Source organism: Phaenicophaeus curvirostris, chromosome 10 (genome assembly GCF_032191515.1).
Source record: "Phaenicophaeus curvirostris isolate KB17595 chromosome 10, BPBGC_Pcur_1.0, whole genome shotgun sequence".
Taxonomy (NCBI): domain Eukaryota; kingdom Metazoa; phylum Chordata; class Aves; order Cuculiformes; family Cuculidae; genus Phaenicophaeus; species Phaenicophaeus curvirostris.
Genome location: NC_091401.1, coordinates 20,540,968 through 20,558,074, shown reverse-complemented (window position 1 = coordinate 20,558,074; position 17,107 = coordinate 20,540,968). Strand labels below are relative to the sequence as shown.

The 17,107-nt window shown below is 43.2% G+C and overlaps 1 protein-coding gene and 1 non-coding gene across 3 annotated transcripts; both read left to right on the top strand.

The window, feature by feature from the left end:
• The first annotated feature begins 3,218 nt into the window (after positions 1 to 3,218).
• Positions 3,219 to 3,291, top strand: TRNAV-AAC (transfer RNA valine (anticodon AAC)). The gene has a single exon. It is a non-coding gene; the product is annotated as a tRNA-Val (tRNA).
• A 1,691-nt stretch (positions 3,292 to 4,982) lies between these two features.
• MYNN (myoneurin) lies at positions 4,983 to 16,551 on the top strand. Of its 2 annotated transcripts, XM_069864827.1 has the most exons (8): positions 4,983 to 5,280; positions 7,161 to 7,963; positions 9,079 to 9,238; positions 9,955 to 10,133; positions 10,397 to 10,480; positions 10,909 to 10,995; positions 12,573 to 12,867; positions 13,303 to 16,551. In XM_069864827.1, exons 1-7 carry the CDS (start codon positions 5,015 to 5,017, stop codon positions 12,842 to 12,844), a joined length of 1,851 nt encoding a protein of 616 aa, XP_069720928.1. In that variant the 5' UTR covers positions 4,983 to 5,014; the 3' UTR covers positions 12,845 to 12,867; positions 13,303 to 16,551. The 2 variants fall into 2 exon arrangements, with proteins under 2 accessions (XP_069720928.1, XP_069720927.1); XM_069864826.1 differs by having other exon boundaries at positions 12,573 to 16,548.
• Positions 16,552 to 17,107: the final 556 nt, after the last annotated feature.

The following is a 17,107-nucleotide window of genomic DNA, read 5'->3' as shown; positions in this document are numbered from 1 at the left end:
TCTGTTCAAATTGAAAACCTCCTGTTAGGAGGAGCATGGACTTTCACCTGAACTCCACCTGGGACTGTGCACACTGCCTCCTTGTTTAAGCATTCAGCTTAATTCCAGGGAAGAGGCTGAAATCACCACAAAGTACTGGAGTTGGAGCAAATCTTTATGTCAATGCAATGATAATGATTCTTTCATGACAGAATAGGAGCAAAGTTTATCAATCCCTGGTGACTCTATGCCAAAATTAGGAGGGTGAAAGAGGGTTTTGTGGCAACAAAACCTTTGATTCTGAACCGCAACTTCATGGCTACCAGGAAGGTGGCAATTTTTTTCCACCTCACTATGATTCTTACTTATCTCTTCCTCAAGGCTCAGGCACACATAACATCATTTTTCTCGTACGCCTTGTGACTTGCGGCGACTTGTGATGTGCTGCTTTCTTCCAGAATCCATATCAGGTGCTCTGTAAGATCACAGCTGTCCAGGTCAAGCCAGAGTTCCATGGAGCAAGCAGTAGCCTTCAAGGCTCCGTACGCTCTGGGTGACAGTGTCACTGGAGCCCATCACCCAGCCTGTGCTCAGACCTGGTGGACACAAAGCTGTTACATCAGTGTGCTCAGGGAAGAGCTCTGCCAGTGTTTTATTGGAGAACCAGTGGGATAAGCAGTGCCTCAGGCAGAATCACTGTCTGCTTACTGCTTTTCATCTTCAGGTCATTGCCATAAATATTCTTCCTCACAGCTTCCTTATTCTCCTGGGATGTTATAATTCCACATTTTTCTGGGTACCTCTAGGAATCAAAGTACAGTGGCACTGGAGAAGTGCTCTTTGACCCTGGTCTCCACAGCAACACCAGCATCTCCTCTTGGCCCTGCTCTGTTTGGGGATGTCTGAGGCAAAATATGTTAGGAAAAATCACTTCATGTACATTTAAATTGTGCGCGTTGTTCTGGATTAATATTGGATGGATATCTAGCCCTTTCCCAGGCCCAGGGACTGCAGTAACTGCAAGAGCTGAGACTGTTCAACTCCTCCGACGAACTCCTCAGAGAAGGTTACAACACATTACCTCAACAGGACCTTCCTTCTTTAACTGGGATCGTCAGGCTGTGACTGAAAATAGTACTGTATCAATAATAATACATATTCATTAGTTAATTTGGATTTTGTGTTTTATGAGCTTATTTACAATTATTAACTGTACTCCCCTGGGGATTGCTACAGACCTGGCAGGAACAGGATGCGCATTATTAACACTGGGGCAGTGTGGGGCTGAGCAGGGATGTGGCCACAATCTCAGTCTTTTCATGCTTGTTGTGCACAGCGGGTCTTGTGCTCATGATGTGCCACTGAAAACACAAGCGCCTTCCCACAAGTGTTTTTCCACGTGGACTGGGAGATGTTGCAGTCACGAGAAGGGCCAGTAATGAGGCACGTTTTCGCCCAGCGCTTCCGTGGCACGTCTGGTACACACAGCCCTGTAGCTATTACACACCTCTGCACAATGACAGAAGAAGTGTTGAGAAATCCTGCAGCTGCCACTGCCAAACTCAACAGAACATTGTCACCGCTTGCTCAGAGTTTTCTTCTGTTTCCCCTCTACTTTCCCTTTAACTGCATTCTCCTGGATCCTTTCCAATCTCATTTCTTTTGGCTTTTCTTGCTCCTCCTCCCAGTGGCTGGGGTTTGGCTCGTGTTTCTCTTTGCAGAGCTGAGCTCCCTTCCATAGCTCTTTCCAAGATGAGGCATTTCAGTGCCTGGTGTCCTAGAAAATCCAGGAGAATTAGTCACTTCCTCATCTTCCAAGCTGCAGCTGGAGGGAGGCCTGCCGAAGAGGCTGCCTGATGGAATGTGCTCGTGTCCATTCAACTCCCAGCTTGCCTGCAGGCTCTCATTCCTTGTTTACTGTGTTCCTACCCTGCCAGGCTAGCAGTGCCAAGTGACTCCCTTTGTCTCTGTTGGCTGGAGCTGTCTCGTTCTCATTTTGGATAAACACGGACTGACACGGCCCTGCTTTGCTCCTGCAGGACCATCTCCCCTTGGCAGCCCTGATGGATTTTTTGTGCTCATCCCACCTTCATTTGCTGGCACCAGCAGGCAAATACCCCCGCTAAAGTTCTTTTCATCTCATTTCCATGGCCTTTTCAGCTTCTTTTGTTGGTATTTTTCTTCTAGTCTGTGCTTCCTTCCCAACAAAGCACTCCTTCCAGACTCTGTATTTTAGAATCATAGAATCATAGAATAACCAGGTTGGAAGAGACCCACCAGATCATCGAGTCCAACCATTCCTATCAAACACTAAACCAGTGACATGGTTTTTTTGACATGGTAAGAAACGGTGTTTCAGAATGACACTTCATTGTGAAGTATTAACTGAGGGCATGGCTTTTTATTTACAGGTGTGTTGAAAATCAGAGTGTTTGAGGTAAGACCCCGGTTATTTCTGTTACTTCTGGTGTGTGTGGAGAAGGGTCAGAGGAATTCCAGCTCTGGAGGAGTCGAGGTGTGAGAGGCTGCCCTTGGTGGAGGGAGGCAGAGGTGCCCGTGGTTCTGGGGGACACAGGGCTTGGGTGAGCCCGGAGCTCTGGGCAAGGAGGGAATCATAGAATCATTGAATCACTAGGTTAGAAAAGACCTTTGAGATCATCAAGCCCAACCCCAACCGTCCCTGTCCATTACTAAACCATGTCTCTAAGCAACCCATCCACTCGTCTTTTAAACACCCCCAGGGATGGTGACTCCACGACCTCCCTGCGCAGCCTCTGCCAGTGCCTGAGAACCCTCTTGGTGAAGAAATTTTTCCTAACGTCCAACCTGAACCTCCCTTGGTGCAACTCGAGGCCATTCCCTCTTGTCCTGTCCCCTGTCACTTGGGAGAAGAGCCCAGCTCCCTCCTCTCCACAACCTCCTTTCAGGCTGTTGTAGGCAGGATGAGGTCTCCCTTCAGCCTTCTCCAAGCTCAACAGCCCCAGGACCCTCGTCTGCGCCTCGTAGCCCTTGTTCTCCAGCCCCTTCACCAGCTCCGTTCCCTTCTCTGGACACGCTCCAGCCCCTCAATGCTTTTCTTGCAGCGAAGGGCCCAGAACTGAACCCAGCATTCGAGGTGCAGCCTCACCCCTGCCGAGCACAGGGACACAACCCCTTCCCCGGTGCCGGGGGGACAGAGCGGGGGCGCGGGGCAAATCCCATGAATACACCTTCGGAAGGGAACCCCATCTCTCAGGAGCGTTTCCGTAGTGTAGTGGTTATCACGTTCGCCTAACACGCGAAAGGTCCCCGGTTCGAAACCGGGCGGAAACATCTGCCCAAATCTTTCTTTTTCCTCAACCCAGGTCATCGAGCCCAACCATTCCTATTAATGAAAGTTTTAGACAAAGAACCGTATAACTACTCAAAGAATGTTGTTTTTGTTTGTTTGTTTGAGTTTTTTTTTCAGATTATCTAACCATGCCTGGAGACTCCCTTCAGGTTTTCTTCTGACCTAAACGAGCTGCATCTTACAAGTCAACTAAGCACCAAATACATTCTCGCAGCCCTAAGACAGGTTATTTCCTCACCTAAACCAGCTACATCTTACAAGACAGATTTATACGACGAGATAATTAAACATACAAACCAAACCCCATCAATTGTCATACGCCTAACGTTCCCAAGCCACAACTGCCGCCTAGACCCTTCCGGCCCCGCTTCCGCCTCTCCGCGCGGGTTAACCGGAAGTCCCGCCCCGGAAGCGGCGCGCGCGGCGTCCCCCGAACATGGCGGCCTGAGGCGGGCGTGTGCATTCCTCCCCTTCCCTCCGCAGGTGCGTGAGGCGCTGCCGCCGCCGCCTTCTGCCGCCTCGCCCGGCCCCGTGCGGCCCTCGGGGCGGGCGGCACCCGGTCAGCCGGGCCCGGGGGGCGGGGAGGGTGCGTTGGGCCCCGTCCCGCGGCGCGGCCGGACCCGGGGCCGCGGGTTGCTGCGGCGATACGAGAAATAGTTAGTGTTACGGAACGCGGGATGTCTTGGTTTAAGCTAAAGCGGAGTTAAGTTTATCCAAGTAACTCCGGTTTTTTGAAAGTTAGGCAGAACGTCGCCGTGACAGCATGGGTTTTTATAGCGTGTTTTCAAATAGTGTTCTTCAGATGCTGTTGTGTCTTGTGTTCGCTCTGATCTGTGCTGAACAGGTGTCTCTTTTGTAATCACTTCTGTTCGCAGCCTTTATCAAATGCGAGGCCAAGCAGAGAGCTGGAGCCAACTCCAAATTAGCAAGAGCTTTGACTGTTGTGAAGTTTATCACAACATTAAAATTAGTAATAGAATATACTTGAATATAGAATAGAATATCCTTGAATAGTAATAGAATATGCATAAGATTTCTGGGAATATTTATACATATGCGTGTGAGTGGGAAATATATTCTGTCCCCGGCTCTTGTCTCGCTGCATATGATTGATGGAGATCACTCCCTCGCGTTGCCCAGGCCTGAAACAGGACGCTTGCTTTGCAAAACTCCAGAACGAGTCTTGGAGGGTTTATTTGTCCATATCAGTGGCTCGCCAGGACCCTGTTTGCTGCCTTCATGCTGAGTCACCCCTGCACCCCCCAATTCAAGGCATTGTCCATCGCCAGTCCCTGTGGTGAGGAGCGGGGCAGTGCCCAGGGAGCAGCTCCCTGAGCCTCGGGTGGCTCATTTCTCAGCAGGCCCCTTGGAGCCCCAGTTTGACACAGCAGCGCACAAGATCAGGCGAGTTAATCCCCTGATCTGGCTGCGGCAGGACATGTCCCTGCCCTCTCCCCCTTTTTCTGCCTCTGAAATCGGCAACTCCCTGAGTCAAGAAGGATCTGCCTGTCTCGCTGTACCTTGTACAAAAGCGCTGCTGCACAAACTGACCTGTGGAAATCATGAGTAGATTTGAACACTGAGCCTTTTGTAATAATTAACTTGTTCTGTTGGGGGGGAAAACAAAATTAAATCTGGTATGTAAATTACTTTTTTTGCTTCTTTTCCCAGATCAGAACAAGGAGGCTGCAGCTGATTATCAAAATGCAGTATTCCCATCACTGTGAGCACCTTTTAGAGAGACTGAACAAGCAGCGAGAAGTCGGCTTTCTTTGTGACTGCACTGTTATTATCGGTGAATTCCAGTTCAAAGCACACAGAAATGTGCTTGCCTCGTTCAGCGAGTACTTCGGTGCATTTTACAGAGACGCGTCTGACAATAATGTTGTTTTGGATCAGACTCAAGTTAAACCTGATGGATTCCAAAAACTCCTGGAATTTATTTATACAGGAAACTTGAACCTTGACAGGTAACTTACTCTATTAAAGGGAACAAAAGAACAGGGAAATAAACTTTGTGTTGAGGTAGCACTGGGTTGGTTTTTTCTCTGTAATAAGTATCAGAGGAACAAATAATAGTGGATATGATGCATATTAGCAAGTTGGAGATCATCTGTTAGCATGTGGTAGGTGAGTGGCAAAAGAAAAGTATGTTGCCCGGTATTTTGCTGGTGTATAGTTTTACTCTTTGAGTCTTTCTGCCAGGATTAACAATCTGTTGTGATTGCTGGGAGAGGGAAAGATAGGTGACTTGTTTCTGAAGTTGCATTGTAGAAACTCACTTCTGCAGAGGACACACAGAAACTGTATGTGCAGTAGGTACAAAAGTCTGAGGACCTACTTATTAGAATTTGCATGATCTGTTTCTTAAAACCTTATGTCACAGTGTCCAAAAGGGGTCACAGAAAAAGTATTTTTCCTCTTACCATGTTGATTCTGTGCCTGATGCATTGTTTCATGTGCACTGAGGATTCTTTGCAATGCTTTTCTCTCAAGGAAAGAAAGAGATTATCCCTCATGTGGGAAGTGACTACTTAGAAGTACACAGGCCAGGATTTGAATTCTTTTCTAAATGTCTTCTGTCAAATGCATTTTAAAAAAACGTTGTGTCTGTTGATGTCTGAAAACTCATATTGGATAAGTTGAGTACACAGGTGTAGGTGCTTTGTTGTTTTAAAGTAGGTACAGGCCAGGAGCAGCAGTAGAGCAGCGTGCACAGTTGCGTGGTGAAGCTGGTGATCGATGCTATGTAAATCAGGTGTGAGCAGAGGTGGACAGCACTCTTGGTGTCTGTCTGGGACAATAGTGTGAGAGTTTCTGGATTCTTTCTGAGCAGCTGAGATCTCTGAAAGAAAAGGAAGGTAGAAGTAGTGTTCTCACCCTGGGAGAACTGTTTGCCTAAAGTTGACACCTGCAGGTCTGCCCCAGTTCCCCTGTCACCTTGGGCTGTGTCCGTGTAGGTGACTGCCACAACTGGCTGCAAATTCCACTGTCTGCTGTGTGGTGGGTGCAGGAGTGACACCAGGAGGGCGTCCTTTGAACTCGGCACTAGTACGATACCAGGTTCTAAAGGAGATGTATCCACGCACAGAGTAACTGGGGCTAGCTACTTACTGTTTAATTACATTTACTGTATAACAGATTCTTAGAGTGATGTTGCTTACCATTAATCTCTCTTTAAAATGCTGTAAATCCATGAATGCACTGATGATACGTTGCCACCTTTTACAGATCATTTTTTTCCAAACCACCAAGTCTTGTGTTGCAGGAACTGAAAAATAGAGCATAGCAGTTTAAATGAGGACTTCCTCAGTGTTGACTGTGTGCAGCTGATACAGAATTAGACTGTTTGCAAATCGCTTTATAAAACAAGATTAATATCTGCCTCACAGAAGTGCTGAGGTGACTGAACTACTGGGGAATTACTTAAGACATTTGGCAGAAGGGTTGTAGAGTGATAATTTATGATTTTGTTCTCCAGTGTTTTATCCCTTCATGCTGTTATTTCTGAGCTTTTTGGACAAACAGACTCGTGTCTAGCCTCACCACCTTACAGCTGGACTTTTAACTTAAAATTCTACAAAAGGCATGTAACTGACAATAAAATTCTCAGTTCTGTGGATCCACAGACCCTGCTAGGCAGGGCCGTCAGTTCAGGAGCCGTTGTCATGCTTGGGTCTCCCGGCACTACAGCACTTAGAGATGAGATCTTGCTGCATGTGTTCTCAAAGCTACATTTTCTGACAACGTAGCTTTTCTGCAGCTGTGCTCTCTGTATATGATACAATCAGTACAGAACAAATATTTGCTGTGTCCAGAATGTTGTCACTTGAGTCTTGTTTTCTTGCAGCTGGAACGTTAAAGAGATTCACCAGGCTGCCGAGTATCTTAAGGTAGAAGAAGTGGTCACTAAATGCAAAATCAAGATGGAAGACTTTGCTTTTATTGCTAACCCTTCTTCTACAGAGACATCAAGTATCACTGGGAATGTTGAAATGAATCAGCAGACTTGCCTTCTGACTCTCCGAGATTATAATAATCGTGAGAAAGCAGATGCTGCTTCTGTAGGGTTGATTCAACCACAGGCAAAGAAAGCAGCTTTAGAAAAGCAATCTCCTCAAACCAAAAAGCGAAAGAAGAATTTTGGCTCCCCCAAAAGCTTACAGAATAAATCTGTACAATATCAGAATGAAGTGACGGAGCACACGTCCATTGAAATGTTTTTAGATGCAAGTAAGCTGGCTACCCAGCTAACGGAACAGGCTGCCCGAGGCAGCGATAACTCTGAACTACGGCTGGTGTCTGTGGTGGAAAGCGAAACATTGGCTGCTCAGGATATCCTAGTTCAGACTATTGCAGCGAAACAGAAACGGGGAAAGCCTCAGCAGAGCTGGGCACTGAAGGAGCACTGCATGTCTAACATAGCCAGCACCAAGAGCACTTACCCGCTGGAGAGTTCAGGGGAAGAGCTTGACCAGAAGTATTCCAAAGCTAAGCCGGTGTGCAACACTTGTGGAAAAGTCTTCTCAGAAGCTAGTAGCCTTCGTCGACACATGAGAATACACAAAGGTGTGAAACCATACGTGTGCCAGCTTTGTGGGAAGGCGTTCACCCAGTGCAATCAGCTGAAAACACATGTAAGAACTCACACAGGTAAGCTGCTGGCTTTGTCTTGTGGGTTGTGGGGCCCTGTACTCACGGCCTGTGAATGCAAGGTAAAATGATCGTTGTGTTCTGGCTTCTTCCTTCAGAAATTTTGTCTGCTGCTGGTATGCATACGGGGCTAGTACCGATACCCTGGTAGCATGAAATGTTACAGCAGTTTTTAGTACAGAATCATAACCAGTACAAAAAAATAGCTAGACAGCTATTTGCTAGTTTAAGCTTCTTGATTTCTGGAAAAACTCAGAAGACCTGGCTGCTCTTTAGCTCCATAGAGTCACGGAGTGCCAAAACCTCCTGCCAATAGAGTGTGAAAACCTTACTAGACTTGATAGCTGAATTTCTGCTGCTTTTTTTGAAGTGCAGATCCTAATATGTGTTTGATTTTAAAAGTGTGGAAAAATGGAGGCTTGTGACAAGTAGGTAACTGGCCCAATGGGATGTTAAAAAAGGTAGGGGAGGTGACAGAATTCCTACAGTGTTTGGGATTTTGTTTAGTAAAATATGCAGCTGAAATATGCAATGGTTTTACAATCTCTGTGTTCAATAACATTGCTAGAAGCTTGAGTTGTGTCAAAAGCTGCTGTCACCTAAGAATGTGGAGTAGCATGATCCATTGCAGGAGTCTGTGTTTACTTCTAAGAACACGTGAATAGTGAGAGGAGCACCTGTAGTGTTCTACAGCAGATGCTAACGAGAAATTAGTGAGCACTGGGCTTTACGTTGCAGACTTCTTGCTCTTTGACAGGCAAGAACAAGCAGGCGATTTACTGATGTTTCATCCTGAATATTAAGAATCATGAATAGACATAACCTACAAAAAGCCTGAAGATACTGTAGTAGCATTCTTAAAATAATGGAGGGAAAACAGCATTATTAAAAATATTAATCACTGCCCTATTTCCCCAAAAGATAACATGTTCAAAAATAGTCTGTTATCCACTATGTTCCTGGCATGTTCCACTTCGGTGGACTAATTACAGGACGTTTCAAGATGTTATTTGTAAGAAGTATTAGAACAGACACTTGAGCTTTGGTCAGGCAACGGGTTGGAAAGTTTTCTTACGTAAATGCAGAGAGCACAAAGGTTTCTTTTTTTTCACTAGGGGAGAAGCCATACAAATGTGAATTGTGTGACAAAGGCTTTGCTCAGAAGTGCCAGTTAGTGTTCCACAGTCGGATGCATCATGGAGAGGAGAAACCGTACAAATGTGATGTCTGCAATCTGCAGTTCGCAACGTCAAGCAATCTGAAGATTCATGCCCGGTAGGCAAAAGTGACATCCCACAAATGCTTATCCAGATGTTTTTTAAACAGAGTAGTTTACTCCAGTTTAAGCAAGAGTTACACATTCACATTTATTGGCCATTTCTGCTCTCTTTCTCCTGGGTCTTCTCTTGCACCACATAACAGAACAATTACGTCTATGTACTTTCTTGCTAGGGGAAGCAGTTTGCACTCTATGAATGTTACAGCATGCACACTGGTATCCTTATGGCACTGATGCAGGTGTTGTTCGAAACTGCTTGTAGCATCAAAGAGGAGAGAGTTCCTCAATGGGAAGTGAAACAGAGCAGCTTTCCCTGTTCACTGCTATCCCCATGGAGCTTTTTGCATTTTCTGACAGGAGCAGAATTATGTTCCTTGTTAGGAATGATCATCTTATCTTGCAGTTTGCCGTAGTGCAAAACATGCTGAGCAATCTCAGTGCGTGTTACATGTGCAAGGCCTGTAGTTCAGTTCAGCTGCGGCTGAAATCAAAGATGTGCTGATTCCCAGAGTCAACAGGCAGTCAGTTTCACCCTGTGAGAAACTGCTAACCCAAACTCAGACTTGCAGTTGTGAGGTTTGTTTTTTTTAAGTTCACAGCACATGAGCACAAGGAACTTTGGGGTTAAAGTACTAATTGAGGAAAGTTAGTTAATTGGGGGTGTTGCTGTCCTTCCTGCCTGGAGGTCTCTGATGCCTGTGTTGGTCCACAGGAAGCACAGTGGGGAGAAGCCCTATGTCTGTGATCGCTGTGGGCAGCGGTTTGCTCAGGCCAGCACCCTCACCTACCACGTGCGTCGCCACACTGGGGAGAAACCTTACGTCTGTGACAGCTGTGGGAAAGCCTTTGCTGTCTCGAGTTCTCTCATTACCCATTCCCGAAAACATACAGGTATGGGGAAACAGCACTATGATACTGGGACAGGCCTGGCCAGGGAGGGGCTACAGCAGAGGGGCTGGAGGCGGTTAATGACCGCAAAATAGATTGCGAGTTACCTCTCGAGTTGTCATTTAGCTCCTCATGTTTTTTCCCTTTGACTCGTGGTTAGGGAGCCCTTTCTCCCATTAGCCATTACCTCTGTTTCATTTTGATCTGTTCTTTATGTGTTTTCTGGTTTATATATTGAAATAACAAACTCCTTGTGTTTCCTTTAGGAGAGAAGCCATATATCTGTGGCATTTGTGAAAAGAGTTTTATTTCCTCTGGAGAGCTCAATAAACATTTTCGGTCTCATACAGGTCAGTTTCCAGACAGGCTGCTTCCTGCACTATAAATAATATCCTACCTTTACCCTTTTGCCTTTGACATGCACCATATTATGCTGTAAAAGTAGCAGAGTGTCTTAATTTATTTATGTCTTTTTTTAATGTAATTTAAAGAAAATATTTGTGACTTTTTTTTATTTGCCTTTTTCAGGCTAATTTTGGTTTAACAGCATGAGTTTTGGTGGGTGATCGTGGCTTTACTTATAACGTTTGGGGTATTTTCCTTTGTTTTAATCTATTATTCTGGAAACAATTTTGTTCTGAATACAGACAAAATAGCGGAGTTGGAAAGTTGTATTTTAAAATACAACATTGAAATCCATTATCCAACATTTCTAATAACCATGTTCTCTTTCAATTTCAAGGTCGTTTTAATTGCCAAACCAATTTTATTTTTTCAGGCGAAAGACCATTTATCTGTGAAATGTGTGGAAATTCATACACAGATATAAAAAATCTTAAGAAGCACAAAATGAAAGTTCACACAGGTGAGTTCCTTGTGCAGAGAAAAGTTAAGAAACTGTGACAGCTATTTTGTCTTCTCCCATGCTGAAGAACATTTTTTTTTTACTCCTCCAGGCCTAAAATCAAAAAAAATAAAAGATTGTTGGATAGTAGCTCTCTTTAGAGCCAAAGCATCAGCTTTTCAGGTAGACAAACCTTATAAAGCATCAAGTACCTTGCCTTAAAGTAGATTCAAGACAAATTGTTGTACAAAAAATTCAAGACACCATGTTGCACAACATAGAAGCGGATTGCTGCAGAGAGAATGTATGTGGATATTTACTTTCTTGGGTGGTTATGAGAATTACTCAACATCTTGAAGGCCCAAATATCTTTAACACAACAGTGCAAGGTATTTTTATATATGCAGCCAATGTTAATCCAAGTCCGAGCTGGATTAGCAAGCGCACAACATCAGACAGCTGGCAAAATGTTCCCAGAGTAGTGCTCTACAAAGTCTTGTCAAGTACATTCAATCCCTATTCTAGATATGAGATTTTGATAGGAAGAAATTTGACCACTGTTACTCGCCTGTGTTACTCAGCACAGAGGTGTTCAGATCACCAGCGTCTTTCAACACGGGCTCCATACACCTCGTTATCTGCCCCTCCTTAAATGTATTAACAATAATTCCCTGGCTTCTGTCTAAATAGAAAGAGAAATAATAGATATCTGTGCACATTAGGATTGGGACAGATGGAGCAGGATGAAAAAACAAGGAGTCATACATAGAGGCACTTTGAGCATCAAAAGCTTGAGAAGCCCCATACAGGGAGGCCTGGGGCAGCAGGAAGGCTGTGGAAGCAGTGGGGAGGTGAGAGCTGCAAGGGAGCATGGAGGAGGCCTGACAGAGCGCAAGGCTCTGGGCTGGGAGAGCTACCAAGCCAAGGCAGGTCAGTCTCCATGGAGAGATGGAAGGCAGCCACGAGGGCTTCATTTCTGAAATTGCAGGCTTCAGAGAAAGGGTCAAATATCCCAGGTGGCTTAATGAGAAAGCTGTCCAAGAGCAGTGGCATAGGGCACTGAAACAGGAAGGCAGAAAGGAATCTGTTAACAGTGATTTCAATTAAGAGTAGAAAATAATTTCTCAAGTGACTGGATAAAAACTGTACTGGCTTGAGCTGGGAAGCAGTTAACAAATCTTTTCTTCCCAGTAATGGATAAATGTTATATTGTACATTGCCGTGTCAGTTAAAAGAGGATGCTTGCATGTGGCTGTGATTCTTAGATTTTTCTGAGATGGAAAATCTCAAGGTAATCATAATTACATTTTTGTCACAGCTATTTGTTTTACTGTGATGTTAAGCATTTGTTATGTTCTATACAGTGCCAAATAAAGGTCAAATAGGAATGCATCATCTATCTAATTGTTGTGTTAAGCAGCAGAGGACATGATTCTTGGTACTTGCATTGTATTTACAGCTCATTCTGGCATGTGGCACATTGAAGCCCCTGACAGCCCAGCTGCCCAGCCAGTCTGTGACATCAAGCATTTGTTTTGAGAGGGAATTTGCAGAATTTGCAAAGGAGTTCTTTAACATTTCTTTCTTTCCCCTCTCAGGATCTGAAACTCCCCCTGATTGTGTTGCACTTGATAACTCTTTCAATGAACAAGAATCCATTCACAGTCAGAGAAGTCCTTTATCAGAGTCCGTAGATGTGAAACCCTCTGAGATGTCCTTAGCGCTTCCTCTTCCCATTGGGACTGAAGACCATCAGATGCTGCTTCCTGTGACGGGTAGTCAGTCTCCTTCATCAGAAACGTTGCTAAGATCTGCTGCTGTGACTGGTTATTCAGAACCTCAGTTTATCTTCTTGCAGCAGTTATACTGATGGTGCAGTACAGAGTCACCAAGGTAATTTGGGAGTGACCTTGCTTACCTTTGGGAAGGTGAACATAAGCAAGCAAGCACTCATACTTTTCAAACTGGACTTGTTCTTGTTCTTTTTTTTCCTCTATGTAAAGACACTTGTAAAGCATTTCCGTTGTACAGTGCTGTCTTCAGGTTTTGTTGTGTTAATCTACAATCAGATTTCTATTTGCAATTAACACTGATTTCCAGGAGACGAATCCTTTCCAGCAACACTTGCCTTAAGAATTCTCTGTTAAATATGTTAATGTGTTTTGGACATCTCCTCCCATGTTCCTGCTGATCTGATGTGTCAGATCAGTGTCACTTGAAAGCAAACATTTTAAGCCATATTTGATATTTTAAGGATATTAACCCAGAGGTGTAAGGGGAAAATCATCATTTGAATGTACTAACAAGCTTGTACTCCTGCATTCCAAGGTGATGTAATGGTACGTGATGGAAGGTAGGCCAGTGCTCTGGTGAGGTGCTTGCAAAGAAAGAGTTGCTGCTGTCTGCCAGAAGTAGCCATCATCAGTTGAAGTCTGACCAGAGGGAAAGAAAGTTTTGTGTATATTTTCCTGACAAGGCAAGTAAAGGAGGGTTGATTTTTTTTCTGTTGTGTGGTAAGTCAGAGGGTTCTAATGGCATAGATACCACTGGGTCTTCTTTCCAACAAGTCACCGTTTTGTTTCTTTTTTAGATTTGGCTTTTTTTTTTTTAAGTAAATCCAGCATCCTTGTATCTTGTTCCAGATTTACTTTTCACATTCTGCTTTGGCATGAACAGCAACGTTTGCTCAAAAGGAGAGCTGGAACATGCCTGTTGTAAGTGAGACAAAAAGGTGCATTGACTTAATTGTGAGGTGTGAATCATAGCTTTGTAATCCTTCTCTTACAGTAGCGCTGATTCTTGTGCTAGGCAGGAGATACAAAAGAGAAGAGAAAACCTGCCCTCCATTGTGATAATAATAAGTGAATGTTATGAGCAGACATTAAGGAAGAGTGCAGCAGAGCAGTTGAATTCTTCCAGTCAAGAGTTACTTTCGTTAGAGTATACCCGATTGGTTTTAATTGAAGTATTTATGTATTGCTTTGCCTCTCATGTCACTTGTCCACAGTAACTGCCCACAGCTGGTGTTTAGCAAGACCCATGCAAAGGTGTGTTTTATTACTAGCAAGGTAAATTTAAAATAACAAACATTTTTAGCATCTCAGTGGGGTCATTCGTTAAAGACCAGTTGACAGCGGGAGTACTTTTGCTCTGTTTTGCCATTAACATAATGTCAGTATTATTTAAGTAATCATCAAATAGTGAGGAAGCAGTCGTCCTAGCATACCGACAACGCACTTAAAGATATTATTTGTTGGTTATTTACTTGGTGCTAGCATTTTATTTCCACTGATGCCTTGTGTCCAGACACTGCTAAATAGAAGAGCATAAGAGATACCTCTTAACTGATTCTGTTCCACATGGAGTAATAATTAATCTGCACCTTAATTAAAGAGACTTCTGAAAAATTTCTCGAAGGATTTCATTGAACTGTTCTGCAAACAGTCCCTCAACTCCTAAGCATGACTACAGATGGGGTTTTTTTTCCTCTTCCTACATGTTTGTACTTACAAAGTATTAGATTTATTTGCTTCTGTGTTGATCGTCTTAGTATGTGGCATGTTTAAAAGTCTGCTTCTTGATCATGTTTTACGCTTTTATATACGGCGAGCTTGCTAATAAAGCCTATCAGTGGCAGCAAGGAGTACAACAATGTTCACCAGGAATATTAGTAATGCAGGTGTCTCTAACTCTTTGTTAATAATCATTATTTGCTGAACCTGTCTGACCTTTTATTTTCTGTGCTTATCTGTACCACAATATTTATGAACAGCTGATTTCTCTCGTAGCACTGGTGAGGGACAGTGGTTGAAGTTCTTTGTTTGGGTTGTTTTCTGTTTGTTTGGCATTTCTCCCTTTTTTCTCCCCTTTTCTTTTTTAGCTTCTGTATTTGATGTAGCACTTGACGGATTCCTTAGCTTTGCTGTTTTAGACTGAAGGAACCACAAAGATCAGGATCTTGACTGTGTAAAAAAACCGAATACTGTGTAGCTTGTCCTAAATTTCCTCTTTACTTTCTCTCTCTGAAAATAGAGCAGAAGTCTTGGGACAGACATAGGCTTTGTCATGAATACTTAAAAAGAGCAGTACCATACAATTGATAAGTTTCCTATTTAAACAGCTTTGGAAGATAAACTGTTGATGAGCTGCTGTTCTCTGAGGAAGAGTATCTGAAGATTAGCACATCCAGGATGAATGACCACAAGAAAGAGCTAGCTCTGGGGAAAAAAAATCACATTCCTACACAGAAAATGCATTCCGTAACAATGTTTGTTTGGACTGGTTTTATATTTCTAAAGTTAAAAGCTTATTTCTGTATTCTTAGATTTCAGACTTTTTTAAAAAATACAGCACTTAGATTTATACAGTATTTGTTTAGATACTTGTAATGGTAACACCTGCTTTATTAGCCATTTAGTTTTCTTTCTAGACAAGAAGATAATCATTATTTTTTACAAGACAACAATTTTAACCTTTCTTAATAGAATGCACAGGCTTGTAGCTTTGTCTTGGAGCAATAATTTAGTGACCTGCACTCTTGAGTCCCCGTCTGAGAGTCTTTCATGACTATCCTCATCTTTCGTGAAGATATCTCAGCTGCTGAGGTATGAGCTTTATGAATTGTATTCGTTTACTAGAATATAGGTTATATATATATATAAATAAATAAATATTAGTAGGAGTGTTCAGGCTGGGTACTGTAGGACCTGAAGAAGCAGGTTTGTACTGTACCTTTTGCCAATACATGCATGGAAATCAGCTGCACATCTAATTCCTAGGGTAAAGGATTCTGAGTTCACTTTGGAGGTACAAGGTTTGTAACAATATTGATGATTTCTGTGAGGGGTTAGTATGGGAAAGCGTGGAATCTTTTTAGGCAGATGGCTTGAGACTTGCCTGCAAAAGGAGGGAGGGAATTTCAATAATTCTATTAACAGTAATTTAGAGAAAACAACATGATTTGTCACACAGTTGTTTCAGGACTGATTCAGCCAATTTTGCAATGAAGTTGGTGCAGGTTTTTCCTGAACAGGTTATTCTGTATTCAGAAATTTCTGAATTGGCTGTTTGGAAATCCTGATGTGAGAAGAGCCCCCCGAACGGCACTTACTTGCCAACGTTTGCCTAAATGTGGGCACAAAGCATGATGAATTTTCTGAAATCATGTGTTTCAAAAAAAAAAAAATCTTCAAGTATGGGCAAGTCCTATGCTAAGGATTTCAGGGCTGTGATCTCAGAAGGGCTATCAATAAGACTTGCAGAATTAAGTTCAGATAAGGACTAAGAACTGATTGCTTGTTAAATTATTATAAAAATATCTTTCCTGTATATACAATTTTTCTCTGTTATTTGTACATAGCTCAGCTCTCAGTTTTATAATCCCCTGGGAAAGGAGGGAGTTGTACATATTTAGCCTGAAGTGTTTTATGCTAGACTTTAATAAACTTGGTTTGTAATTTTCCCTCACCTTGTGTCTCCTGTTCATAACTGCAAGGGGTGGCAAGAAAAGGAGGTGGGAAGCAGTCTAGTGTCAGCACTGCCAGAACACCCACAGCAACCCTTTGCACAGCTCACTAAAACGGAAAGGATTACTACATTTTCTTCTTGGCAGTAAAAACACACCTCATTTTTCTCCCAGAAGGTATTTTGGGTCTCTTCAAACTAAATTAAACAAAAGCTTTATTCTAAATACAATCTACTGCAATGACTCTTACCTTCCTTGTTTTTTTCACTCATTTTGAAGTGTTGGGGGGGCTGTTTAGGGAGGCGGGTTTTTTTGTTTGTTTTTTTTTTTACTGAATGCTTTGAAGATGTAATTTTGCACGAAAGTACACAAATACACATTCCGTGATGTTCTTTATCAGAGTTTGAATCTCAAAGTTATTTTTACTCAATTGTTTAATTTTACAGAAGGTGGTTTGGGACCTGCACTGCACCACTGGCATCCTGGATGAGTTGTTTTCCTTTCCCTTAAATCAGGGCAAAAATACTGCCTTTCAGCAAGGTTCTGGAAGCTGAAACAAGGGTTTCCAAAGCAGGATCATGCTTGTTCTAGTTACTGAAATAACTTACTTGGAAGAACACAGCAAAAAATTAGCTGATGTCAGTTCTTTCATTCCAAAGAACACAAGAC